The 27,084-nt window shown below is 46.0% G+C and overlaps 2 protein-coding genes and 1 long non-coding RNA gene across 4 annotated transcripts in view; 1 reads left to right on the top strand and 2 right to left on the bottom strand.

Annotated features, from left to right (window-relative positions):
* Nucleotides 1–7: 7 nt before the first annotated feature.
* On the top strand, nt 8–6,414 carry rab34b (RAB34, member RAS oncogene family b). Its single transcript, XM_046316704.1, has 11 exons — nt 8–277; nt 929–1,369; nt 2,191–2,282; nt 2,377–2,442; nt 4,027–4,128; nt 4,269–4,333; nt 4,447–4,498; nt 4,659–4,740; nt 4,855–4,945; nt 5,158–5,265; nt 5,359–6,414. Exons 2-11 carry the CDS (start codon nt 1,223–1,225, stop codon nt 5,418–5,420), a joined length of 867 nt encoding a protein of 288 aa, XP_046172660.1. The 5' UTR covers nt 8–277; nt 929–1,222; the 3' UTR covers nt 5,421–6,414.
* Nucleotides 6,415–10,541: 4,127 nt separating this feature from the next.
* LOC124006657 lies at nt 10,542–13,000 on the bottom strand. Its single transcript, XR_006833814.1, has 2 exons — nt 11,734–13,000; nt 10,542–11,620 (listed from the first exon to the last, which is right to left on the bottom strand). It is a non-coding gene; the product is annotated as an uncharacterized LOC124006657 (long non-coding RNA).
* Nucleotides 13,001–16,189: 3,189 nt separating this feature from the next.
* supt6h (SPT6 homolog, histone chaperone and transcription elongation factor) overlaps nt 16,190–27,084 on the bottom strand; it is a 50,075-nt gene continuing 39,180 nt past the window's right edge. Inside the window, exons 30-39 of one of the 2 annotated variants that reach the window (XR_006833813.1) lie at nt 26,238–26,383; nt 25,686–25,778; nt 25,444–25,557; nt 22,040–22,164; nt 20,674–20,786; nt 19,186–19,263; nt 18,836–19,023; nt 16,889–17,118; nt 16,280–16,585; nt 16,190–16,237 (exon numbers count right to left, since the gene is read on the bottom strand). Coding sequence is in view for 1 of the 2 variants with exons in the window: in XM_046316703.1 (XP_046172659.1) it covers nt 16,396–16,585; nt 16,889–17,118; nt 18,836–19,023; nt 19,186–19,263; nt 20,674–20,786; nt 22,040–22,164; nt 25,444–25,557; nt 25,686–25,778; nt 26,238–26,383 (1,277 nt within the window). In the remaining variant the exon portion in view is untranslated. Of the gene's footprint in view, nt 16,238–16,263; nt 16,586–16,888; nt 17,119–18,835; nt 19,024–19,185; nt 19,264–20,673; nt 20,787–22,039; nt 22,165–25,443; nt 25,558–25,685; nt 25,779–26,237; nt 26,384–27,084 lie in introns of those variants that run through there. The other variant, XM_046316703.1, reaches the window with a different exon arrangement.

Raw genomic sequence — 27,084 nt, 5'->3', positions numbered from 1 at the left:
CACTACGCCCTGGACTAGAGCTAACCCACTCATTGGGAGCCTACTGGAGAGGGTTAAACTAAAACGAAGGTCCTTAATTTGAGTCATCTGTTTCCACTGCTGAGTTCGCAGCTCTGGTCTGCTGCTCACCAGCCGTCTTCGGGTGGATGTAGGCAGCCCTAGGAGACTTTCTATCAGCGAAAAATACGTAATATGAGTTTAGTAGAATATATAGTGTTCTACCGCAACCTATTGACGAATTGGAGTTTACTTTTCGCACTTTCAGTGCACGTGCAAGGTAAAGTATTATTCTTTATAATTACATGATTTTCTATCATGCCAATGAAGCCTTGATGTAGCGATAGTCCATCTACATGACAACACTATAATTTCAGTTTTGTTTATTTTCACCAATTCTACATGTTGCTTTATTTTTTAGCTGTGCTACAGATAGTCTGTAATGATGATATAGGAGATTATGATACCATGTTTTACGGCATAAATCTACCCTTTCATCGCTCCTTCATGATCTTAGATGTGTAAACTTTATACGGTAATGTGTTAAAAGCCTAGAATGGCGACATGTTCAATCCTTTGATCTGGCTGCAAGTGACATCAAGTCATGGAGACAAATAATGCCATGTAAGAGTCTCTACTTCCTTCCCCATAGCAGGGCTTGTATTTGGTTGCTATAGTTGCCAGGTGAATGGACAAGGCTGAGTTGCCACAGTGACACTATACTTTTCCACCCGATAAAGCAAACCAGAGGGCCGATATGCACCATGTAGGCAGTTTGTGAGTTTACTTTGGTGTGCAGACAGCTGCCAGTGGACATTTGCATTGCGGTGTCACCTAGGAGATTCAGGGGAACACTTTCTCTGTTGGTGTCAGACTATAGATTAGGCTACACATCAGGCTACATAATGTTCAGTTATTCCTTCTCTTTCAGCTGTTTGACGTTTAAGCCTTTCCATGGAGAAGCCCCTATTCACTCTACTCTACATCTGTATGTGAGAGAGAGAGAGAGAGAGAGAGAGAGAGAGAGAGAGAGAGAGAGAGAGAGAGAGAGAGAGAGAGAGAACAGAGAGAACAGAGAGAGAGAACAGAGAGAGAGAGAACAGAGAGAGAACAGAGAGAGAGAGAACAGAGAGAGAGAGAACAGAGAGAGAGAGAACAGAGAGAGAGAGAGAGAGAGAGTGTGTGTTTCTGTGTATTTGTCCTGTCTGAGTGTGATTGTCTGCCTATGATTGTTGGAGCGTGTGCGACTGGGTCTCTTGTGTGTTTGATTGTGTGTGTGTGTCTATGTATATCCCTACCACCCCGTAACTTCCACTTGAAGAACATGTTGCCACCTGTGAGGAGAGACCGCATCATCGCTCAGCTTCCAGAGGTGACACACACCTTTTTTCGATTTTGGACTATCTTTTTCTTGTGGGGATGGTCGGGTGCCTCAACACGATTACAAATAATTTGTAGACTGCAAATTGTCCGCAAGAAGCCCAAACAGATATAATATTTGACTAAAACATAATAATTTCAAAACTTGCATTTGTGTATGATCACATGTCTATTATGCATGGGAATACTTGGGAACAGATTTCACCAATTAAAATCAATTGGAGCTGATTTCCTGGTAAAACATTTTTATGTCCAACGATAATAAAAACATAAAATAATAATATTATTATGATTATTTTTGGATCAGAAAACATGGGGGAACAAATAAAACCACCAGGCTGCCAGTCACACCACCTCAGATTCTAATCTAATAACGTGTCTCTGTAACACAGTGACGAACCCTTTCACAATTCTGGAACCCTGTAATGAAGCAGATGATTAGACAGTGCTGGGTGGTCATTTGCTGTTTATTAGTCTGTTTCACACACTTAATGGTCTTAGTTTTGTTCAGGACTCGGTCACTGGCTCATGCTAATGTGCCAGAATTGAAGAGATTCCGTTCCATGTCCCCACAAGGCAGTTGTCCGTCTAGCCTCTGATTTATGTGGGATGCAAAGCTGAAATACTTTCTTGCTTTGAGTTGACACCTTGTTGACACCTTGTTTAAACCTCTCTCTCTCTCTCTCTCTCTCTGTCTTTTTCTCTTTCTCTCTCTCTCGCTCTGTCTCTCTCACCTCTGTCTCTCTCTCTCTCTCTCTCTCTCTCTGTCTCTCCCTGTCTCTCTCACTTCTGTCTCTCGATCTCTTTCTGTAGTGTTTTACCCCAGCTGCAGCGCTGCACACTAAAGATGTCTTCCACTCACAGGTCAAGGCTGCCTGTCAGGGGCAAAAGACGGGCGCAGTGGGGTGAGATGAACGCACACACACACACTCACACACACACATATATGCGTGTATATTATCAGTGTTTGACTGGACTGTTCTCTTTATGTGTCTATAGCTTTAACATCGCCAAGGTGATTGTGGTAGGGGATGTGGCAGTTGGGAAGACATGTCTAATCAGCAGGTAAGGAAACACTACAGTCTATGGCTGCATATGAAATGGCACTCTACTCCATATTTAGTTGAGAGTCCTATGGGCCGTTTGGGAAACAGTCTATTACAGATCTTATCCCCCGGGGGGCATGCTGATCTCCCTCAGGATGTGTACTTGCCAATTAAAAATACTACTGACCATTTCACTTCCTATTAGTCAGTTGTTGTCATGACACTCAGGTGAATCCACACACAGCAGAGCACCTGCCTCTTCAGAAATCAGCAAAACTGTTACCCCTGCTCTCCCCAGCTTGGGATAATAGAGACTGTTTGTTGACTAATTTGATTGACTTGTGGGTTTGATTATTGGCATATTGAAGTAAGTTAGTTCAGTGATCAAATTTCCCGAAAAGCTGCTATTTATAGTCATAGCTTTGGGAACATGAAGAAGTATACTGTATGCTAAACTCTTAATGTAGTAATGTTTCCTCTCTATTCTGTTACTGTCCTGTTACTCTTCTGTTACTGTCCTGTTACTGTCCTGTTACTCTTCTGTTACTGTCCTGTTACTCTTCTGTTACTCTTCTGTTACTGTCCTGTTACTCTTCTGTTACTGTCCTGTTACTCTTCTGTTACTCTTCTGTTACTGTCCTGTTACTCTTCTGTTACTGTCCTGTTACCTTCATGATACTGTCCTGTTACTGTCCTGTTACTCTTCTGTTACTGTCCTGTTACTGTCCTGTTACTCTTCTGTTACTCTTCTGTTACTGTCCTGTTACTGTCCTGTTACTCTTCTGTTACTGTCCTGTTACTCTTCTCTTTCTCTTCTGTTACTGTCCTGTTACTCTTCTGTTACTCTTCTGTTACTGTCCTGTTACTGTCCTGTTACTCTTCTGTTACTGTCCTGTTACTGTCCTGTTACTCTTCTCTTTCTCTTCTGTTACTCTTCTGTTACTCTTCTGTTACTGTCCTGTTACTGTCCTGTTACTCTTCTGTTACTCTTCTGTTACTGTCCTGTTACTGTCCTGTTACTGTCCTGTTACTGTCCTGTTACTCTTCTGTTACTCTTCTGTTACTGTCCTGTTACTGTCCTGTTACTGTCCTGTTACTGTCCTGTTACTCTTCTCTTTCTCTTCTGTTACTCTTCTGTTACTCTTCTGTTACTGTCCTGTTACTGTCCTGTTACTCTTCTGTTACTGTCCTGTTACTCTTCTGTTACTGTCCTGTTACTCTTCTGTTACTGTCCTGTTACTCTTCTGTTACTGTCCTGTTACTCTTCTGTTACTGTCCTGTTACTGTCCTGTTACTCTTCTGTTACTGTCCTGTTACTCTTCTCTTTCTCTTCTGTTACTGTCCTGTTACTCTTCTGTTACTCTTCTGTTACTGTCATAGTTATGTTACTGTCCTGTTACCTTCATGGTACTGTCATAGTTCTGTTACTGTCCTGTTACCTTCTGTTACTGTCATAGTTCTGTTACTGTCCTGTTACTCTTCTGTTACTGTCCTGTTACTGTCTATATATTACTCAGGTGCTGTGAGGACAGACGTTAGTCACCCAAGTGTAATAACGACATTGATTATGTAATGTCCCCCCCCCCTCTCTGTCTCTCCACAGGTTCTGTAAGGACTCGTTTGATAAGAACTATAAGGCCACCATCGGAGTGGATTTTGAGATGGAGCGGTTTGAGGTGTTGGGGGTGCCCTTCAGTTTACAGCTGTGAGTACTGCACACGCACGCTCACACATACACACAACGCACGCACGCACGCACGCACACACATCATCCTCACCCTTTCCTCATCAATTGTCATCTGTTGCCTCTCTCTCTCTCTCTCCCTCTCTCTCTCCCTCTCTCAGATGGGACACAGCGGGTCAGGAGAGGTTCAAGTGCATCGCCTCCACATATTACAGAGGAGCACAAGGTATGAAATCAAACACAGACGCATGTTAAAGGAAACCCTTAATAGATGTATTGTGGTGATGCCTGCAGCCTGTCTCTTCTCTAATGTGTGTTGTTCTCCTGGTTTCTCTCAAGCCATCATAGTGGTATTTGACCTGAGCTGTGTCACCTCTCTGGACAATGCCAGGTAAGAGATGTCAACACATTACATATTGATCACATCTGCAGCATCCAGATAGAATGTCTTTTCATCATAGTATCTCAGCGGCCATCAGACAATTTCTATGAAAGTCTACTTCACTGCATGTGATAGACATATTATGTGTGTCTGTTGTACGCGCGTTCAGGCAGTGGCTGGAGGATGCTATGAAGGAGAATGATCCCTCCAGTGTTCTGCTGTTCCTGGTCGGAACCAAGAAGGACCTCAGTGTGAGTCTGATGGAGAAGATCCAGCCTGACTAAAGACAGTACAAACGATCTGTCATTGATTGAAATACTTCATCTTTAAATCAAACGGTGTATCTCTCTCTCTCTCTCGCTCAGTCTCCGGATCAGTTGGCCTACATGGAGCTGGAGGCCATTAGACTGTCAGAGGAGATCCGAGCAGAGTACTGGACTGTGTCTGCCAAGTCAGGTAGTGCTGGGAATACACACACAAACACAGACCCACACATAACATCCTCTGGTTTACTCCCTCATGTGTCCCCCATCATATCCCATTCTATCTCTGTGTTTGTTTTGCTTTCTTCCTCCCCTCAAACACTTTCTTCCCCTCCTCGACTCTCTCTTTCTCTCCGTCCTCCCTCCTCTCTCCATCCTCCCCTCCTCTCTCTCTCTCTCTCTCAGGGGAGAGTATCAGGGAGTTTTTCTTCCGGGTAGCGTCTCTAACCTTTGAGGCCAACGTGCTGGCAGAGCTCGAGAAGAGTGGGTCCAGACGTGTTGGTGACATTATCAGTAAGTGTATTTTATTACATGTAGGAGACAGTGGCAACAGGCTTTCTACTTGCTCTCCTTTATTCTCACATTATAGCAACATGTTTCCCGCAGGAATCACAGAGAGCACAGAAGAAGAGTACAAACCAACCAAGAGGAAAGCAACCTGCTGCTGATGGGGAAGGATACACAGGACAACACTACACAGGACAACACTACACAGGACAACACAGGACAACACTACACAGCACAACACTACACACAACACTACACAGGACAACACTACACAGGTCAACACTACACAGGTCAACACTACACAGGTCAACACTACACAGGTCAACACTACACAGGACAACACTACACAGGACAACACTACACAGGTCAACACTACACACTGAGGATGACCACATGAGAAGATGAGAATAATACTGCTACACTCAATTCCCACAAAACAACTCTGAATACTGAAGTACGGGAGACTTGAATGCCAGAACACAATCACGCATCTGTGTGTTTGTACAATGTGAAAGTGTCGTCTCAGTGAGGACGATTCCAATTCCATGGATTGTCAGCTGAACGAGAGAAGAAGTAACAGCAACAGCAATTGTATTTATCCCCATCAATCCATGGATAACAGATTGCGTTCGCAGTCTTTTTTTTTTTACATGATCATAAAGAGAAATAGGCAACACTTGCATGGTCTTTAAAGCAGCTTAAGAGAAATAGGCAACACTTGTATGGTCTTTAAAGCAGCTTAAGAGAAATAGGTGATGCATGTGGACTGGAAGAAACCTCTAGAATCACAGAACCACGGTTTGGAGTCTAATGCTGCTCCTTTACGTGAAACCCTCTCCATAAACAACTGGAGATAGTGTAGGTCCCATAGCTTTGAGTTTTCCCTGACCATATAACCAGACCAGGAAAAACTCTTATCTATCCCCTTCACCAGAGCCCTATGCTGTGTAGTGTAGTATGGTACAATACATGTAGCTCTGGTCTAATGTAATGTAGCTCTGGTCTAATGTAATGTAGCTCTGGTCTAAAGTAATGTAACTCTGGTCTAAAGTAATGTAACTCTGGTTTAAAGTAATGTAGCTCTGGTCTAAAGTAAAGAAACACTGGTCTAAAGTAATGTAACTCTGGTCTAAAGTAATGTAGCTCTGGTCTAAAGTAATGACGCTCTGGTCTAAAGTAATGTAACTCTGGTCTAAAGTAATGTAGCTCTGGTCTAAAGTAATGTAACTCTGGTCTAAAGTAATGTAGCTCTGGTCTAAAGTAATGACGCTCTGGTCTAATGTAATGTAACTCTGGTCTAAAGTAATGTTGCTCTGGTCTAAAGTAATGTAGCTCTGGTCTAAAGTAATGCTCAACACTCAGAGTTAGCTTGGTTCTCGTTTGAGATTTGGCCAGACAGATTCCTGCATTCTAGGTGAAGACGTCAGCAGCAACAGGCATGCAGACCTCCGTGCGTTGGCTGGTTTATTTTTCTCTTTCGTCCCCTCCTGTCATGTGTCTGGTCTGCTAATGGGATGAGTACGCTGCCTCCCATGACCACCCAACATCCCAACCACACCACAGCCACAATACAGACTCTCAGGGCTCCTAAAATACAGCGATTGTTTAATCACGAGAAAAGATGGAGAGAGAGTGAGAGCGATAGAGAGGGAGAGAGAATGAGAGATAGGGGGGAGAGAGAGAGAGAGAATAACATTTAATTTACATCTGATGATCTGGGACAAATTGAATTAAGACTGTTGTGAAGGCAGAAGCAGGCCAGACATTTAGGTCTACTGCTTTACCATGTCCTGAAATGTTATGCCTCACTACTGATGATTGTATTACATTTGATGTGATTTGTGATATTTTATGTCCTATAAAATCAATATAGATGACGATCCTGCACTGTTAAAGATTGATTTCATTCTTCAGAAGAGTAATGGGGCGGCAGGGTAGCCTAGTGGTTAGAGCGGACTAGTAACTGGAAGGTTGCGAGTTCAAACCCCGAGCTGACAAGGTACAAATCTGTCGTTCTGCCCCTGAACAGGCAGTTAACCCACTGTTCCCAGGCCGTCATTGAAAATAAGAATTTGTTCTTAACTGACTTGCCTAGTTAAATAAAGGTCAAATAAAAATAAAATGGGAAGTTTATTACTATGGCCTACACAAAGAAGCAAATGCCTGTGTGTGTGTGTGTGTGTGTGTGTGTGTGTGTGTGTGTGTGTGTGTGTGTGTGTGTGTGTGTGTGTGTGTGTGTGTGTGTGTGTGTGTAATAACACTGTACCAGAGGAGGCTGGTGGGAGGAGCTATTTGTATTTATTATGGATCCTCCTTAGTTCCTGCCAAAGCAGCAGCTACACTTCCTGGGGTTTATTATGGATCCCCATTAGTTCCTGCCAAAGCAGCAGCTACACTTCCTGGGGTTTATTATGGATCCTCATTAGTTCCTGCCAAAGCAGCAGCTACACTTCCTGGGGTTTATTATGGATCCCCATTAGTTCCTGCCAAAGCAGCAGCTACTCTTCCTGGGGTTTATTATGGATCCCCATTAGTTCCTGCCAAAGCAGCAGCTACACTTCCTGGGGTCCAGCAAAATTAAGGCAGTTTATACAATTTAAAAAACATTACAATACATTCACAGATTTCACAACATACTGTCTGCCCTCAGGCCCAAACTCCACCACTACCACATATCTACTGTTGAAGTCAGAAGTTTACATACACTTATGTTTGAGTCATTAAAACTTGATTTTCAACCACTCCACAAATTTCTTGTTAACAAACTAGTTTTGGCAAGTCGGTTAGGACTTTGTGCATGAAACAAGTCATTTTTTCAACAATTTATACAGACAGATTATTTCACCTATAATTAATTCACTGTATCACAATTCCAGTAGGTCAGAAGTTTACATACACTAAGTTGACTGTGCCTTTAAACAGCTTGGAAAATTCCAGAAAATGATGTCATAGCTTTAGAAGCTTCTGATAGGTTAATTGACATCATTTGAGTCAATTGGAGGTGTACCTGTGGATGTACTTCAAGGCCTACCTTCAAACTCAGTGCCTCTTTCCTTGACATCATGGGAAAATCAAAAGAAATCAGCCAAGACCTCAGAAAACAGATTGTAGACCTCCAATCTGGTTCATCCTTGGGAGAAATTTCCAAATGCCTGAAGGTACCACGTTCATCTGTGCAATCAATAGTACACAAGTATAAACACCATGGGACAACGCAGCCGTCATACCGCTCAGGAAGGAGACGCGTTCTGTCTCCTAGAGATGAACATACTTTGGTGCGAAAAGTGCAAATCTATCCCAGAACAACAGCAAAGGACCTTGTGAAGATGCTGGAGGAAACAGGTACAAAAGTATCTATATCCACAGTAAAACGAGTCCTATATCGACATGACCTGAAAGGCCGCTCAGCAAGGAAGAAGCCACTGCTCCAAAACTGCCATAAAATAGCCAGACTTCGGTTTGCAACTGCAGATGGGGACAAAGATCATACTTTTTTGAGAAATGTTCTCTGGTCTGATGAAACATAAATAGAACTGTTTGGCCATAATGACCATCATTATGTTTGGGTGAAAAAGGGGGAGACTTGCAAGCCGAAGCACACCATCCCAACCATGAAGCACGGGGGTGGCAGCATCATGTTGTGGGGGTGCTTTGCTGCAGGAGGGACTGGTGCACTTAACAAAATAGATGGCATCATGAGGCAGGACAATTATGTGGATATATTGAAGCAACATCTCAAGACATCAGTCAGGAAGTTACAACGGTCGCAAATGGGTCTTCCAAATGGACAACGACCCCAAGTCAAGGTATTGGAGTGGCCATCACAAAGCCCTGACATCAATCCTGTAGAACATTTGTGGGCAGAACAGAAAAGCGTGTCCGAGCAAGGTGGCCTACAAACCTGACTCAGTTACACCAGCTCTGTCAGGAGGAATGGGCCAAAGTTCACCCAACTTATTGTGGGAAGCTTGTGGAAGGCTACCCGAAACATTTTACCCAAGTTAAACAATTTAAAGGCAATGCTACCAAATACTAATTGAGTGTATGTAAACTTCTGACCCACTGGAAATGTGATGAAAGAAATAAAAGCTGAAATATATAATTCTCTCTCTACATTCTTAAAATAAAGTGGTTTTCCTAACTGACCTAAAGCAGGGAATTTTTACTAGGATTAAATGTCAGGAATTGTGAAAAACTGAGTTTAAATGTATTTGACTAAGGTGTATGTAAACTTCCGACTTCAACTGTACATTACTAAATCCATGTGTATGTATAGTGCGTATGTTATTGTATGTGTGTGTCTGTGTCTGTTTGTGTTGCTTCACAGTCCCCATTGTTTCATAGTGTTTTTTTAATCTAAATTGTACTGCTTGTCCATGTAGTCACGGCTCTATGTAGTACTGTGGAATAGAGTTCCATGTAGTCACGGCTCTATGTAGTACTGTTGAATAGAGTTCCATGTAGTCACGGCTCTATGTAGTACTGTGGAATAGAGTTCCATGTAGTCACGGCTCTATGTAGTACTGTGGAATAGAGTTCCATGTAGTCACGGCTGTATGTAGTACTGTGGAATAGAGTTCCATGTAGTCACGGCTCTATGTAGTACTGTGGAACAGAGTTCCATGTAGTCACGGCTCTATGTAGTACTGTGGAATAGAGTTCCATGTAGTCATGGCTCTATGTAGTACTGTGGAATACAGTTCCATGTAGTCATGGCTCTATGTAGTACTGTGGAATAGAGTTCCATGTAGTCATGGCTTTATGTAGTACTGTGGAATAGAGTTCCATGTAGTCATGGCTTTATGTAGTACTGTGGAATACAGTTCCATGTAGTCATGGCTCTATGTTGTACTGTGGAATAGAGTTCCATGTAGTCATGGCTCTATGTAGTACTGTGGAATAGAGTTCCATGTAGTCATGGCTCTATGTAGTACTGTGGAATAGAGTTCCATGTAGTCATGGCTTTATGTAGTACTGTGGAATAGAGTTCCATGTAGTCATGGCTCTATGTTGTACTGTGGAATAGAGTTCCATGTAGTCATGGCTCTATGTAGTACTGTGGAATAGAGTTCCATGTAGTCATGGCTCTATGTAGTACTGTGTAATAGAGTTCCGTGTAGTCATGGCTCTATATAGTACTGTGGAATAGAGTTCCATGTAGTCATGGCTCTATGTAGTATATATATACATATAGATATATATAGATAGCAGGATGGGCTCTTTGTATGGAATAAATGGAACAGAGTCACAGACTTCAATAACACAATGTGGGGACTGGGGCGTAAATAACAGAAACACTTTTATTAAAGGGATCACTGGTAGAAAAGGGTATCAGCAGTGTAATAAGAGGCTAAACCTCTCCCTATTCCTTCATCTATCCCCAAGTCATCTTCTCCCACTGCCAACTACCACAGGCTTACTGAAGGTACAAACCCACAAGTCAACCAATTAGTTTCCAAGCCCTAAATAAAACCTATACTCCCTGAACTAAACCATCGTTTACCAGGCAGGTTGATTCATCCTTATTTGCAATAATCAGCCTGAGCATTTTTAAACGAGACAATACATTGAACATGTTTTTTAGCCCAGGAGTAACCCTAGAACCCTTAGGAACACTCAAGAACAAAAAGACCAAAACTCTATATCAGCAACCCATTTGACTGTATACCGATAGAGCAAATAGTCACAATTGCAAAAACACATTTCCCAGAATACAACACTGTGATGTGCTGTGTAAAAAATAAATAAAAAACCTGGGGAACTCGGAAATCTCAGACTTCCGACTTCAGTGCCTCTGACATCAGTGCGTTTAAGACAACTGGAAATCCTGAAGAAGAAAAAAAACGAGTTCCATCTGGGAAAAATCGCTTTGAAAAGATCATTTAACTGAGAATTCCAAGTCAGAAACTCCGGCAATCTTTCTAGAGCTCAGACTTTCCGACCTGAAGATCACAGACGTCATAATTTAACCTCGTTTTTTTTGTTGACTTGGAAGCACTAATACACATGGTCTTTCACCACTGATATTAATCCTTATTATGATAATGATCTGTGGATCAGACAAAAGGTCTAATGTGTTCACATAACTGACCTTTTAGTCAGTAGCCTCCTCCCCTTCCCTTAGGGCCTAGTACCCGTTAGAGTTCACATAACTGACCTTTTAGTCAGTAGCATCCTCCCCTTCCCTTAGGGCCTAGTACCCGTTAGAGAGTTCACATAACTGACCTTTTAGTCAGTAGCCTCCTCCCCTTCCCTTAGGGCCTAGTACCCGTTAGAGAGTTTACATAACTGACCTTTTAGTCAGTAGCCTCCTCCCCTTCCCTTAGGGCCTAGTACCCGTTAGAGAGTTCACATAACTGACCTTTTAGTCAGTAGCCTCCTCCCCTTCCCTTAGGGCCCCGTTAGAGAGTTCACATAACCCTTTTAGTCAGGCCAAGTACCCCCGTTAGTCAGAGTTCACATCACATAACTGACCTTTTAGTCAGTAGCCTCCTCCCCTTCCCTTAGGGCCTAGTACCCATTAAAGAGTTCACAGATCTGCACAGGTCTGGATAGATGAACGCAATACGGTAAATTAGAGCTCCACATCTTATCTTGAGGGTGGAATCATCTCCATAGTGATCACAGATATCCACTCTTTGGACATCTGTGGACTTTAAGGGGGCAGGAGTTAGGAATAGAGGGACACATTTAAAAACAGACCACATGTAAATGTCAGAATACCCAAGAGTGACGTAAATGCTCACATGATGATTGAAAGTCAAGGACAAAAGGATTTAAAAAGAAATGCTAAGTTCACAGACACAACCGTTACACGTAAGTAAATTCACAACAAATCTTCCTCTGCTTCAAACTACCAGCGGATGCTTTACACCATCAAAAATAACTCCACATGGACAAAAGTTGTCACAGCAAAGCAAAGCTCAAGGCTAAAACCTAGTTCCTCCCTAACATACTGCCATCTCTTACAATCTAGTTCAGTTCACCTGGCACGTCGTCATGGTATCAGTTAAGAAGGTTACTGGTAGTACTACATCTTTTATTCCGTGGTTAGAACACAGACACAAAGTCGAGCAGCTCACTCTCTGGTCTTCCAAAGAGATACATGACTGTAGAGCAGACCATGTTATATCCACATACCCCGTCCGTCTGTCTGTTTAAAACCTAAAGTTGATCTCTGTTTGTACACTGACGGCAACTCTAAGAAACCAGTAGGTTTTTAACAAGACCATATTAAATCTCACCAGTCTGTTGTTGGGGTTTCAATCATTCCCATCATCACATAGGTATCATTCACACATATTAAGATGGGAGTTTAAGGAGAGCGCTCTTCATATTCAATAGCAAACATTTCTCTCAATACCAGACTCATAAGCATGTGTGTACTGTCAGAGTGTGTGTGTGTGTGTATACACACTACTGGTCAACAGTTTTAGAATGCCTCCACATTCAAAGGGTTGTTCTTCATTTTTTATTATTTTCTACATTGTAGAACAGTGAAAAAAATCTGAACTATGAAATAACACATATGGAATCATGTAAAAAGTATTAAACAAATGAAAATATGTTATATTTGAGATTCTTCAAATATCAGGGCAAAGGTTGGCTAACAGCTTTGCAAACTATTGGCATTCTTTCAACCAGCTTCACCTGGAATGCTTTTCCAACAGTCTTGAAGGTGTTCCCACATATGCTGAGCACTTGATGGCTAATTTTTGTTCACTCTGCGGTCCAACTCATCACAAACCATCTCAATTTGATTGAGGTTGAGTGATTGTGGAGGCCAGGTCATCTGATGCAGCACTCCATCATGATCCTTCTTGGTAAAATAGCCCTTACACAACCTGGAGGTGTAAGGGCTAAGCGCAAACCAGATTAGACGGAGAATCGCTGCAAAAGGCTGTGATAGCCATGCTGGTTAACTGTGCCTTGAATTCTAAATAAATCACTGACAGTGTCACCAGCGAAGCTCCCCCACACCATCACACCTCCTCCTCCATGCTTTACGGTGGGAACTACACATGCGGAGATCATCCCTTCACCCACACCGCATCTCAAAGACACGGTGGACTCCAGACCTAAGGACACATTTCCAACGATATAAATCTCCATTGCTCATGTTTCTTGGCCCAAGCAAGTCTCTTCTTCTTGGTGCCCTTTAGTAGTGGTTTCTTGGCAGCAATTTGACCATGAATGCCTGATTCAGTCTCCTCTGAACAGTTGATTTTGAGATGTATGTTACCTGAACTCTATGAAGCATTTATTTGGGCTGCAATCTGAGGTGCAGTTAACTCAAATGAACGTATTCTCTGCAGCAGAGGTAACTCTGGGTCTTCCTTTCCTGTGGCGGTCCTCATGAGATCCAGTTGCATCATAGCTCTTGATGGTTTTTGAGACTGCACTTTAACTTCTTGGTGACAGGGGGCAGTATTTTCACGTCCGGATGAAAATGCCCAAATTCAACTGCCTGCTACTCATCCCCAGAAGATATGCATATTATTAGTAGAGTATAACAGAACTTATTTAGCAGGCGAAACCCCGAGGACAAAACTTTCAGATTTCTTTTTTTTTAGGTCATTCTCTTTTCAATGAGTTGTCATTGTGAATCCAGATTTCCTTGCAGTTCCACACCGCTTCCACTGGATGTCAGTCTTTAGAAATTGGTTGAGGTTATTCCTTTGTGTAATGAAGTAGCCCTGTTCAGAACGAGGGTTCCTTGTAGTGTACTGTTAGAGGTGCGTGACCAGAAAGCTAGCTAGTTTGTTTTCCTCCTGTATTGAACACAGATCATCCAGTCTTCAATTTTATTGATTATTTACGTTAAAAAAATACCTAAAGTTGTATTACAAAAGTGGTTTGAAATATTTTGGCAAAGTTTACAGGTAACTTTTGAGATATTTTGTAGTCACGTTGCGCAAGTTGGAACCAGTGTTTTTCTGGATCAAATGCGCCAAATAAATTTACATCTTGGATATATATATATCGATGGAAGTAATAGAACAAAAGGACCATTTGTGATGTTTATGGGACATATTGGAGTGCCAACAGAAGAAGCTCGTCAAAGGGAAGGCATGAATTATATTTTTATTTCTGCGTTTTGTCTCGCGTCTGCAGGGTTGAAATATGCCTTTCTCTGTTTACGGTGCTATCCTCAGATAATAGCATCCTTTGCTTTCGCCGAAAAGTATTTTTGAAATCTGACATGTTGGCTGGATTCACAACAAGCATAGCTTTAATTTGGTATCTTACATGTGTGATTTCATGAAAGTTTGATTTTTATAGTAATTTATTTTAATTTGGCGCTCTGCATTTTCACTGGCTTTTGGCCAAGTGGGACGCTAGACTCACACATATCCCAGAGAGGTTAAGAAACTTTCAATGTTCTTGACATTTTCCGGATTGACTGACCTTCATGTCTTAAAGTAATGATGGACTGTCATTTCTCTTTGCTTATTTGAGCTGTTCTTACCATAACATAGACGTTGTCTTTTACCAAATAGGGAGCAGGCGTTCTGTATTTTATTTTACATTTTTTATTTGACCTTTATTTAACTAGGCAAGTCAGTTAAGAACAAATTCTTATTTTCAATGACTGCCTAGGAACAGTGGGTTAACTGCCTGTTCAGGGGCAGAACGACAGATTTGTACTTAATTACCACCCCTACCTCGTCAGAACACAACTGATTGGCTCAAACACATTATGTGTTTGAGGCACACCTGTTAATTAAAATGCATTTCAGGTGATCACCTCATGAAGCTGGTTGAGACAATGCCAAGCATGTGCAAAGCTGCCATTAAGGCAAAGGGTGGCTATTTGAAGAATCTCAAAATATATTTTGATTTGTTTTAACACTTTTTTGGTTACTACATGATTCAATGTGTTACTTCATAGTTGAGGTCTTCACAATTATTCTACACTATAGAAAATAGTAAAAAATAAAGAAAAACCCTTGAATGAGTAGGTGTTCTAAAACTTTAGACCGGTATAGTGTAGGTTTGACAGACCATGTGAGGAGTGCAGGGTTAGGGTTCATACTGAAAACAGTGTCTTTATTCATTTTGATGCATCAATACAAAAACGCATACAAGCTTCCTGATTGGCTCGAAAAAACGCTCGTTAGGCTGCCTCTCGCCACAACCCGCCAATCACCAAGAGGGTAAGGGGCGGGTCTATGCAGCCAAAGGGACATTACATTACCAGCCTACCACGGCATGAGACAAGCCGCGAACCAATCAGATGCTTTCGGCAGCATCTCCTAATCTTTTTATAGATTTTTTAAAAAATCAAACAGGAAAAAGAAAATATAACCCCATGTTATTAAAAGAAACCGACAACGGTTGTCATGACAACCAAACAATCATTTCTCCATTAGGTCCATGTCCTATTACATCTATGTCAGCGGTTTGTTTCAAGTGTTTGGTGGTCTGTATCGACATCTCTGCCTGCCTGACATACAGAGTTAATATCCTTACTAAATAAAATACTGGACTATGTGGCCGGCAAAAATACAGTGAGGAAAGAGAGGGGGATAGACTGAAGGGAAGAGAAGATGTGCCGGGAGAGAAACATGGCTAGATACACGGTAGCTAGAAACAGAATCCAATGGGACACAAGAAGAGGTGGAGCAGGGTTAGTTTAGTAGGCTGGGAGGAGAGGGAGAAGAGGGGAGCAGGGTTAGTTTAGACTGGGAGGAGAGGGAGAAGAGGGGGAGCAGGGTTAGTTTAGACTGGGAGGAGAGGGAGAAGAGGGGGAGCAGGGTTAGTTTAGTAGGCTGGGAGGAGAGGGAGAAGAGGTGGAGCAGAGTTAGTTTAGTAGGCTGGGAGGAGAGGGAGAAGAGGGGGAGCAGAGTTAGTTTAGTAGGCTGGGAGGAGAGGGAGAAGAGGTGGAACAGGGTTAGTTTAGTAGGCTGGGAGGAGAGGGAGAAGGGGGGAGCAGGGTTAGTTTAGTAGGCTGGGAGGAGAGGGCAATCTGAATGGTTAGTTTATAGGCTGACTGGTCTGGGAGGAGGGGCTGAATGGTATGTGACTGGTCTGAGGGGGCATGCAAGTAGGCGGATGGATGGAAGGATGAGTTGATGAGAGTAAGGGGGGTATATTTGGGGAGGAGGGGGGTATAGTCGCCCCCCCCGGCCTCTCCTATCGGTCCATCTCGTCCAGAAGGGGCGTGGCGTCTCCAGCGATTGACATAGGCGTGCTCTGGATCATGGGGCTGGGGGAAGGTCGCGGGGTCATTCTGGGGGTCTTCTGCTTCTTCCTCTCCGCCTCCTTCTCCTGGAGCCACTGCTCCGCTACCTTGCCCCAGTCCACCGCCGTGCTGCCGCTCGACCTGCAGGGGGAGACAGTAGGGGCGGGGGGTTACTACGTACAGGCCAGTTAGGATGTTGTAGTCAAAAACCACCTCTGAAAGTCTGCAATCAAGTATTTAATCTCATTCACTATAAACATTCAGAACACAATTTCTTCATTCCAGATCGACCCGTTGCCCTGGATACATAGGCATTTCTTCAAGAATTATTCTGACATTCTAAATACTCCTAACTACTTAAAAAAAAAACATTTTCCATCAACTGACTCATTACACATTCAACTGAAACACACAATCTGTCTGTCTCTCTCCGTCTCAACTTACTTAGGCTGCTGCTGCGGAGTGCGTCCTCTGGAGGAGGATGAGGGAGTGTTGGACGAGGGTCCCTGGTGGCTGCTGTGGCCCTGGTTGCTCTGTGTGTGTCCATGGGAGTGGGAGGACTGGGGGGTGGAGGGGTACTGCGGGGTACCCATGGTCTGCTGGCTGGGGGTGGTGTAGGAGTAGCTGGGGGTCATCATGGGTGTCGCCATCGGCTGTTGGGGCGTCGCAAACACCTGGAGAGAGAGAGGGAAGGAGAGAGAGAGGGAAGGAGAGAGAGAGAGAGGGAAGGAGAGAGAGAGAGAGGGAAGGAGAGAGAGAGAGAGGGAAGGAGAGAGAGAGAGAGGGAAGGAGAGAGAGAGAGAGGGAAGGAGAGAGAGAGAGAGGGAAGGAGAGAGAGAGAGGGGGAAGGAGAGAGAGAGAGAGAGGGAAGGAGAGAGAGACGGAGGGAGAGAGAGAGGGACGGAGAGAGAGAGAGGGACGGAGAGAGAGAGAGAGGGAGGGAGAGAGAGAGGGACGGAGGGAGGGAGAGAGAGGGACGGAGAGAGGAGAGAGGGAGGGAGGGAGGGAGAGAGGGACGGAGGGAGGGAGAGAGGGACGGAGGGAGGGAGAGAGGGACGGAGGGACGGAGAGAGAGAGAGAGAGGGACGGAGAGAGAGAGAGAGAGAGGGACGGGGAGAGAGAGAGAGAGAGAGAGAGAGGGACGGAGAGAGAGAGAGAGAGAGGGACGGAGAGAGAGAGAGAGAGACGGAGAGAGAGAGAGAGAGAGACGGAGAGAGAGAGAGAGAGGGACGGAGAGAGAGAGAGAGAGGGACGGAGAGAGAGAGAGAGAGGGACGAGAGAGAGAGAGAGAGGGACGGAGAGAGAGAGAGAGGGACGGAGAGAGAGAGAGGGACGGAGAGAGAGAGAGGGACGGAGAGAGAGAGAGGGACGGAGAGAGAGAGAGGGACGGACGGAGAGAGAGAGAGAGAGGGACGGAGAGAGAGAGAGAGGGACGGAGAGAGAGAGAGAGGGACGGAGAGAGAGAGAGAGGGATGGAGAGAGAGAGAGAGGGACGGAGAGAGAGAGAGAGGGACGGAGGGAGGGAGAGAGAGGGACGGAGGGAGGGAGAGAGGGACGGAGGGAGGGAGAGAGAGGGACGGAGGGACGGAGAGAGAGAGAGAGAGAGGGACGGAGAGAGAGAGAGAGAGGGACGGAGAGAGAGAGAGAGAGAGGGACGGAGAGAGAGAGAGAGAGGGACGGAGAGAGAGAGAGAGAGGGAGAGAGGAGAGAGAGAGAGAGAGGGACGGAGAGAGAGAGAGAGAGGGACGAGAGAGAGAGAGGGACGGAGGAGAGAGAGAGAGGGACGGAGAGAGAGAGAGAGAGGGAGGGAGAGAGAGAGAGAGAGGGACGGAGAGAGAGAGAGAGAGGACGGGAGAGAGAGAGAGAGGGACGGAGAGAGAGAGAGAGAGGGACGGAGAGAGAGAGAGAGAGGGACGGAGAGAGAGAGAGGGACGGAGAGAGAGAGAGGGACGGAGAGAGAGAGAGGGACGGAGAGAGAGAGAGGGACGGAGAGAGAGAGAGGGACGGAGAGAGAGAGAGGGACGGAGAGAGAGAGAGGGACGGAGAGAGAGAGGGACGGAGAGAGAGAGAGGGACGGGGAGAGAGAGAGACAGAGAGACAGAGAGAGACAGAGAGACAGAGTGGGAAGGAGGAAGAGAAGTGGTTCAAATGAAGCACTATTTACACATTGTGGCCAACAGCAGCAGAGAAAGAGAACATTCTACACCTCATTATTCACTTCACATCTCTCCAATGTGACAAAGACCAACGATGGATGTTTCTGTCACAACAAGCTTCCTTAGTATCACCTAGGTGGTTGCTACACACTGGCAGTGGATGAGGTTACCTTCATCTGACCCCAATACAAAACCATTGGATCATCGGGTAAAGCAATGCTAAAAATCCACTCACGTGATAGGCTGAGGAGCTGCCTCCCCCGCCCCCACTGCTGCCCCCGGTGTAACCGTATTGGCTGGAGTTCCACTGGGCAGGCGTAGTGTTCGCGTTCTGGCCCTGCCCCTGCCCCGTCACCGCGGCAATGGCACTGAACATCTGAGAGGTCATGTTGCGTGGGAGAGCGCTGACCGCTCGCGTCAGGTCTGACAGACACGGAGAGAGAAGAAAGGTTTAACCCTAAAGTAGCATCAGACATCCACCAGAGTTACTAAAGTGGATATTTGACTGGATAAAATGCTTATCAACTTTAGGATTGATACATTTTGATGGGGATGAGTGTGTGTGAGAGAGAGAGAGAGACTGACCTGCGATGTTGATGTTAGCTGGTGTAGCGTTGACAGAGGCAGGTGTCCGTGTTCGACTGCTACTGCTGGGGGTGATGCCTGAGGGAGACAAGGAAACAGATATTGTAACCACAGGATAGGACAGTTGTCACCAACCGGTCGATCTTCAAGGCATTCCTAGTCGGTCACCAAACATTTCTGTAGAAACTCCAACGTTAAAGGCTGTGATAAAGGCTTGCGCTCCTTTTAAATTCATGTTGGCGAGAGGTGCGCTTGATTTGAGAAGCCCTGCGCACCGGGTAAGCAAAGTGTTCCCCATTTTTAACCATTTCAGTTGTCTGAAAAGTTGAACTGGGAGATCTGTGGCTAAATCGAGTGCGCCTACTCGGGTGGCCAATCTGATATATCAAATCACAGTGCCTAAAGAGCTTCCACGACCCCAGGCCATAGCAAAGTTTGATACTAGCCCAACTTAGATGTAATAACTTGTAAAACCATGACCACAGAGAGACTGTCAAAGAATACAGCAAAGAGCTGCTCTTTTTTAGGAGCGAGTTCACGTTTAAAGTTATTAATCAACACTATTACAAAACATAGAACAGCTTCTCAGTAGTTCCCCTGCTGCAGTGAATGAGCCAAGCGTATCGATAGCCCGGGGCGTTTTAGGTTTATTAGAAGCTCGTCATGGATATTTTAATACCGAGGAGTATTTCACTTTCTCTGGTCATTGGAACAACATGAATTTGTGCCTGACTAATGCAGATGCGGTGCGATAAGAGCCTCGACCACCAGATGAACTGTGGTCAAGTCTAACCAGAGGAAAGGAAGGAGAGAGCAGGGACTGTGAGAGGCAGACCCTCTGCTGCGCTCTCCCTTCCTCCGCGGAGACTAATGCTGTGTTCAAAACAACTGGGAACGTAGAAATATCAGCCTTCCAAGCGTTCCAGGACAAATGGGAACTCTGGGGGGGGACAGCCATCCAACTTTCTGGAGCTCTGATTTTTCAACCTGAAGATCACCGATGTCATGATTTGACCTTTGTTTTGTTTTCCGAGTTCTCAGTTGTCTTGAAAGCACCACGAACATCAGATACAGGTACCATCAAATAAATCATTATTTACATGGCAGTGCCTCGCAAATGCTGCACCAACTGATCTATTTAGTTATCAAAGCTCGAGTTTTGATATATAATATAGTCTGAGAAGACCAAAATTGTCAGGCCAGGCATACAGCCAACATTCTATGATAACAAACTACGTTTATCACTCAAACATCATTCCTACAAAACTGTTCATGTCACATGTTTTAAGTTATTATATGAGCGGTCGATCTCGGTTTGCTTTTTGACCGCAAAAGTGATGTTGACTCAGAAAGGGTTGATGACCACTTGGAGATAAAAAAAAAAACACCTTTACAACCAATCTAATCAACATAGCACAACTATAGCAGTGGAACACAGGTCTAAGAGAGATTGACAGGTGTTCTAGCCAATGGGCAGGCAGTGTGTACCTGGTACCGGTTCCTGGAAGTGGTCTTTGAACCAGCGGAACAGTCCGTTAACGGTGGGGAACATCTGGGACCGGTACCGGAAGCCGTCAGGAGAGATGGTCACATACTCAACACTGCAGACACAGAGGACATCTTCAAAACCAACCCATAACTCTACTACTCTGAGCTCTGTCATAATCACACACACTCTAATTCCATTGTCAACACAATGATGCTGAACAATCCTTCTAGGACTTGTATAGATGTTATTGTTACTCATTGTGTATTTATTCATTGGTGTTATTATTTTTCTATTTTGCTCTGAATTGTTGGGAAAGGCACTGTTAGTCTACACCTGTTGTTTACAAAGCATGTGACAAATTACATTTATTTTGATTCAAGGACGTGTGGAGAGACCCTAGTATTTCCATGGGAGAGATGAGGTCAGGGACAAGGTCCACACAATAGAAATAGAATGAACGGAACCTCCAACCCTGGCAATTTGACTGGTAAACTCGTGGGTACACTCGCAATGGCTGCATGGTATTGTGTAGTAATAATTTCCATGGTAATGTAGAATATTAATTTAAATTATGTTAACTGATGTGGCTCATGCAATGGAATATATATATATATATTAAAAATAAATCAAAGCAGATAGAGGGGTACATGTCCTGCTTTTACTTCCTGCTTTCCTCCTATGGGTACACTCAAAATGGCTGCCAGTCCACCCATTATGGCATCATTTACTTGGAGACACCCCTTCTATTCATTCTATTTCTATGGTCGTCAACCACTCACCAAGGTTAGGGGTTAGTTAGCTGTAGTCATGGTAACTCACCGAGGTTAGGGGTTAGTTAGCTGTAGTCATGGTAACTCACCGAGGTTAGGGGTTAGTTTGCTTTAGTCATGGTAACTCACCGTGGTTAGTTTGCTGTAGTCATGGTAACTCACCGTTGTTAGTGTGCTGTAGTCATGGTAACTCACCGTGGTTAGGAGTTAGTTAGCTGTAGTCATGGTAACTCACCGTGGTTAGGGGTTAGTTTGCTGTAGTCATGGTAACTCACCGTGGTTAGGGGTTAGTTTGCTGTAGTCATGGTAACTCACCGTGGTTAGGGGTTAGTTTGCTGTAGTCATGGTAACTCACCGTGGTTAGGGGTTAGTTTGCTGTAGTCATGGTAACTCACCGTGGTTAGGGGTTAGTTTGCTGTAGTCATGGTAACTCACCGTGGTTAGGGGTTAGTTTGCTGTAGTCATGGTAACTCACCGTGGTTAGGGGTTAGTTTGCTGTAGTCATGGTAACTCACCGTGGTTAGGGGTTAGTTTGCTGTAGTCATGGTAACTCACCGTGGTTAGGGGTCAGTTTGCTGTAGTCATGGTAACTCACCGTGGTTTGCCACGAGGCTGGTATCCCAGTATGAACTTCCCTGGCAGGTCTTTACACGCTGAGACAAAGTAGGGTATGAACGTAGGCTTCTCCTTCTTAGACCTGATCAACAACTCCTCCATTTTCTACCAGACAGACGGGGAGAGACAGGGTGATGAGAGGATGAATAGAAAGGAGATATGTAGCTCTATAAATAAAGGAATGATAGAGACAAACTATGGTCACTGGAGAGATCAAACATGTTTTCTAAACAGGAAGGAGGTTATTTTCTTTGTAAAAATAAATATTCTGTCAGAGGCTTTTGAAGTTAATCAATATAAACACTTCTGTAATAGTGTCACATTCTGTGGTTAAGACAACATCCCCCAATACTTTCCTATACCCTCCATTATTCTACCCCCCATACTTTCCTATCCCCTCCATTATTCTACCCCCCCATACTTTCCTATCCCCCATTATTCTACCCCCATACTTTCCTATCCCCCATTATTCTACCCCCCGTACCTTCCTGTCCCTCCATTATTCCTCCCACCCCCGTACCTTCCTGTCCCCTCCATTATTCCCCCCCCCCCGTACCTTCCTGTCCCCTCCATTATTCCCCCACACCCCCGTACCTTCCTGTCCCCTCCGTTTTCCCCCAACGCCGTACCTTCCTGTCCCCGCCATTCTTCCCCCACACCCCGTACCTTCCTGCCCCCTCTATTATTCCCTCCGTACCTTCCTGTCCCCTCCATTATTCCCCCGTACCCTCCTGTCCCCTCCATTATTCCCCCCGTACCTTCCTGTCCCCTCCATTATTCCCCCGTACCTTCCTGTCCCCTCCATTATTCCCCCACCCCCGTACCTTCCTGTCCCCTCCATTATTCCCCCCCCCCGTACCTTCCTGTCCCCTCCATTATTCCCCCGTACCTTCCTGTCCCCTCCATTATTCCCCCCACCCCCGTACCTTCCTGTCCCCTCCATTATTCCCCCCACCCCCGTACCTTCCTGTCCCCTCCATTATTCCCCCCCCCCGTACCTTCCTGTCCCCTCCATTATTCCCCCCCCCCGTACCTTCCTGTCCCCTCCATTATTCCCCCCACCCCCCGTACCTTCCTGCCCCCTCCATTATTCCCCCCACCTTCCTGTCCCCTCCCCCGTACCTTCCTGCCCCCTCCATTATTCCCCCACCCCCTGTACCTTCCTGCCCCCTCCATTATTCCCCCGTACCTTCCTGTCCCCTCCATTATTCCCCCGTACCTTCCTGTCCCCTCCATTATTCCCCCCATACCTTCCTGTCCCCTCCATTATTCCCCCCGTACCTTCCTGTCCCCTCCATTATTCCCCCCCGTACCTTCCTGTCCCCTCCATTATTCCCCCCGTACCTTCCTGCCCCCTCCATTATTCCCCCCGTACCTTCCTGTCCCCTCCATTATTCCCCCGTACCTTCCTGTCCCCTCCATTATTCCCCCACCCCCGTACCTTCCTGCCCCCTCCATTATTCCCCCCCCCCCGTACCTTCCTGTCCCCTCCATTATTCCCCCCGTACCTTCCTGTCCCCTCCATTATTCCCCCCCCGTACCTTCCTGTCCCCTCCATTATTCCCCCCCGTACCTTCCTGCCCCCTCCATTATTCCCCCCGTACCTTCCTGTCCCCTCCATTATTCCCCCCCTTCCTGTCCCCTCCTTCCTGCCCCCTCCATTATTCCCCCCCCCCCGTACCTTCCTGCCCCCTCCATTATTCCCCCCACCCCCTGTACCTTCCTGTCCCCTCTATTGTTCCCCCACCCCCGTACCTTCCTGCCCCCTCCATTATTCCCCCGTACCTTCCTGCCCCCTCCATTATTCCCCCCGTACCTTCCTGTCCCCTCCATTATTCCCCCCCGTACCTTCCTGTCCCCTCCATTATTCCCCCACCCCCGTACCTTCCTTCCCCCCGTACCTTCCTGTCCCCTCCATTATTCCCCCCCCCGTACCTTCCTGTCCCCTCCATTATTCCCCCGTACCTTCCTGTCCCCTCCATTATTCCCCCCGTACCTTCCTGTCCCCTCCATTATTCCCCCGTACCTTCCTGCCCCCTCCATTATTCCTCCCCGTACCTTCCTGTCCCCTCCATTATTCCCCCGTACCTTCCTGTCCCCTCCATTATTCCCCCCCCCCGTACCTTCCTGCCCCCTCCATTATTTCCCCCCCCGTACCTTCCTGTCCCCTCCATTATTCCCCCACCTTCCTGTCCCCTCCCCCCCGTACATTCCTGCCCCCTCCATTATTTCCCCCGTACCTTCCTGTCCCCTCCATTATTCCCCCCCCCCGTACCTTCCTGTCCCCTCCATTATTCCCCCCCACCCCCATTACCTTCCTGTCCCCTCCATTATTCCCCCCCCCGTACCTTCCTGTCCCCTCCTTCCTGCCCCCTCCATTATTCCCCCCACCCCCGTACCTTCCTGCCCCCTCCATTATTCCCCCACCCCCCCTTCCTGTCCCCTCCATTATTCCCCCACCCCCTTCCTGTCCCCTCCATTATTTACCTTCCTTCCCCCCACCCCCGTACCATTCCTGTCCCCTCCATTATTCCCCCCGTACCTTCCTGCCCCCTCCTTCCTGTCCCCTCCATTATTTCCCCACCCCCGTACCTTCCTTCCCCTCCATTATTCCCCCCCCCGTACCTTCCTGTCCCCCTCCATTATTCCCCCCCCATTATTCCCCCCTTCCTGTCCCCTCCATTATTCCCCCCGTACCTTCCTGCCCCCTCCATTATTCCCCCCGTACCTTCCTGTCCCCTCCATTATTCCCCCCGTACCTTCCTGCCCCCTCCATTATTTCCCCCGTACCTTCCTGTCCCCTCCATTATTCCCCCACCCCCGTACCTTCCTGCCCCCTCCATTATTTCCCCCGTACCTTCCCTGTCCCCTCCATTATTCCCCGTACCTTCCTGTCCCCTCCATTATTCCCCCCCCCCGTACCTTCCTGCCCCCTCCATTATTCCCCCGTACCTTCCTGTCCCCTCCATTATTCCCCCCGTACCTTCCTGTCCCCTCCATTATTCCCCCCGTACCTTCCTGTCCCCTCCATTATTCCCCCCGTACCTTCCTGTCCCCTCCATTATTCCCCCCGTACCTTCCTGTCCCCTCCATTATTCCCCCCCGTACCTTCCTGTCCCCTCCTTCCTGTCCCCTCCATTATTCCCCCCGTACCTTCCTGCCCCCCATTATTCCCCCCCCCGTACCTTCCTGTCCCCTTCATTATTCCCCCCGTACCTTCCTGCCCCCCATTATTCCCCCGTACCTTCCTGTCCCCTTCATTATTCCCCCCGTACCTTCCTGTCCCCTCCATTATTCCCCCCCCCCCCGTACCTTCCTGCCCCCTCCATTATTCCCCCACCCCCGTACCTTCCTGTCCCCTCCATTATTCCCCCACCCCCGTACCTTCCTGTCCCCTCCGTTACAGTCCTGGAAGTACTTGTGTCCCAGCAGGTCACGAGCGAACGCTGCCATTGGCTGAATATAACGAGCTGTGATCTCATCAAGATCCTCAAACTCCTAGAGAGAGACGAGGGACAGAGAGAAAGACAGAGAGAGAGGAGGAGGAGGAGGGGGAGAGAGATTAGTTTGAGTTCTGGAACAGACATGTGGACAACCCATCTCTCACACACACACACGGTCCTCACCTCAGTGTTGATCCAGAGTGTGTGTCCCAGGCTGAAGGCGTTCTCCTTGCCCTCCTCTCTCACATCAACATGCTGATAGATGCCATCAGCTACCTACACATAACACATCGGATTAGCATCTAACGACAAATTCATCCACCTGTCAGTCAACACACCGCGACATTAACGGTTCGTTGAATGAGGGAATTATTTTATAAAGACGAACAGTATTTGGTTGTAATTGAAATGTTGCAGGTAAACCAACCTCCCTCCAAGAGATTCCAGGAGAGCTACTGGGCATGCAGGCTTTTGGTGCAGCCCTGCTCGGACAACCAACATTGTAAAGAAAATCTGCAGTTCCAACAGGACCTTGATAAGCTGACTGGTGTTTGAGCAGGGTTAGATCAAAAGCCTGCACAGCCAGTAGCTCTCCAGATGGAGGGTTGACCTTATGCACCCATCTACATCTCCTCCCCTCTACAGACGCCCCCGCCCCTCTCCAGACGCCCCCACCCCTCTCCAGACGCCCCTTCCACGTGACAACGTCTCCCTGACCTATCACCCCCTCCATACCTTCCAGGTGACAGTAAGGTGGTTCTCTCCCTTGCTGCTGGGCCTGATAACAACATCTCCCTGGTCCATGGACTCCATCATCTTCTCAGCCTGCTTGAAGTTGATGTTGTGGAAGGATGGGTGTGCAATCACACGTTTTATATAGGCTGGAGAGAGAAGAGAGGGGGCAAGAGGGTGAATGGAGGGAGGAAAAAGAGGGAGGATGGGAAAGAAGATGGGGAATAACTTTAAGAAAATTGAAGTCTTGTTTTGTTCACAAACTTTAACATAAACATATTTCAGCCCTGACCCTGACCCAGTGTACTAACGGGTTCTCTGTTTACTGGCTGTTTACTAACTGGTTCTCTGTATAATACTGTTTACTAACTGGTTCTCTGTATAATACTGTTTACTAACTGGTTCTCTGTTTACTGGCTGTTTACTAACTGGTTCTCTGTATAATACTGTTTACTGGCTGTTAACAAACTGGTTCTGTGTATAATACTGTTTACTAACTGGTTCTCTGTATAATACTGTTTACTAACTGGTTCTCTGTATAATACTGTTTACTAACTGGTTCTCTGTATAATACTGTTTACTAACTGGTTCTCTGTATAATACTGTTTACTGGCTGTTTACTAACTGGTTCTCTATATAATACTGTTCACTAACTGGTTCTCTATATAATACTGTTTACTAACTGGTTCTCTGTATAATACTGTTTACTAACTGGTTCTCTATATAATACTGTTTACTAACTGGTTCTCTATATAATACTGTTTACTAACTGGTTCTCTGTATAATACTGTTTACTAACTGGTTCTCTGTATAATACTGTTTACTGGCTGTTTACTAACTGGTTCTCTGT

The sequence above is a fragment of the Oncorhynchus gorbuscha genome, linkage group LG20 (genome assembly GCF_021184085.1).
Source record: "Oncorhynchus gorbuscha isolate QuinsamMale2020 ecotype Even-year linkage group LG20, OgorEven_v1.0, whole genome shotgun sequence".
Lineage (NCBI taxonomy): Eukaryota > Metazoa > Chordata > Actinopteri > Salmoniformes > Salmonidae > Oncorhynchus > Oncorhynchus gorbuscha.
This window is presented reverse-complemented; position numbering and strand designations above follow the sequence as displayed.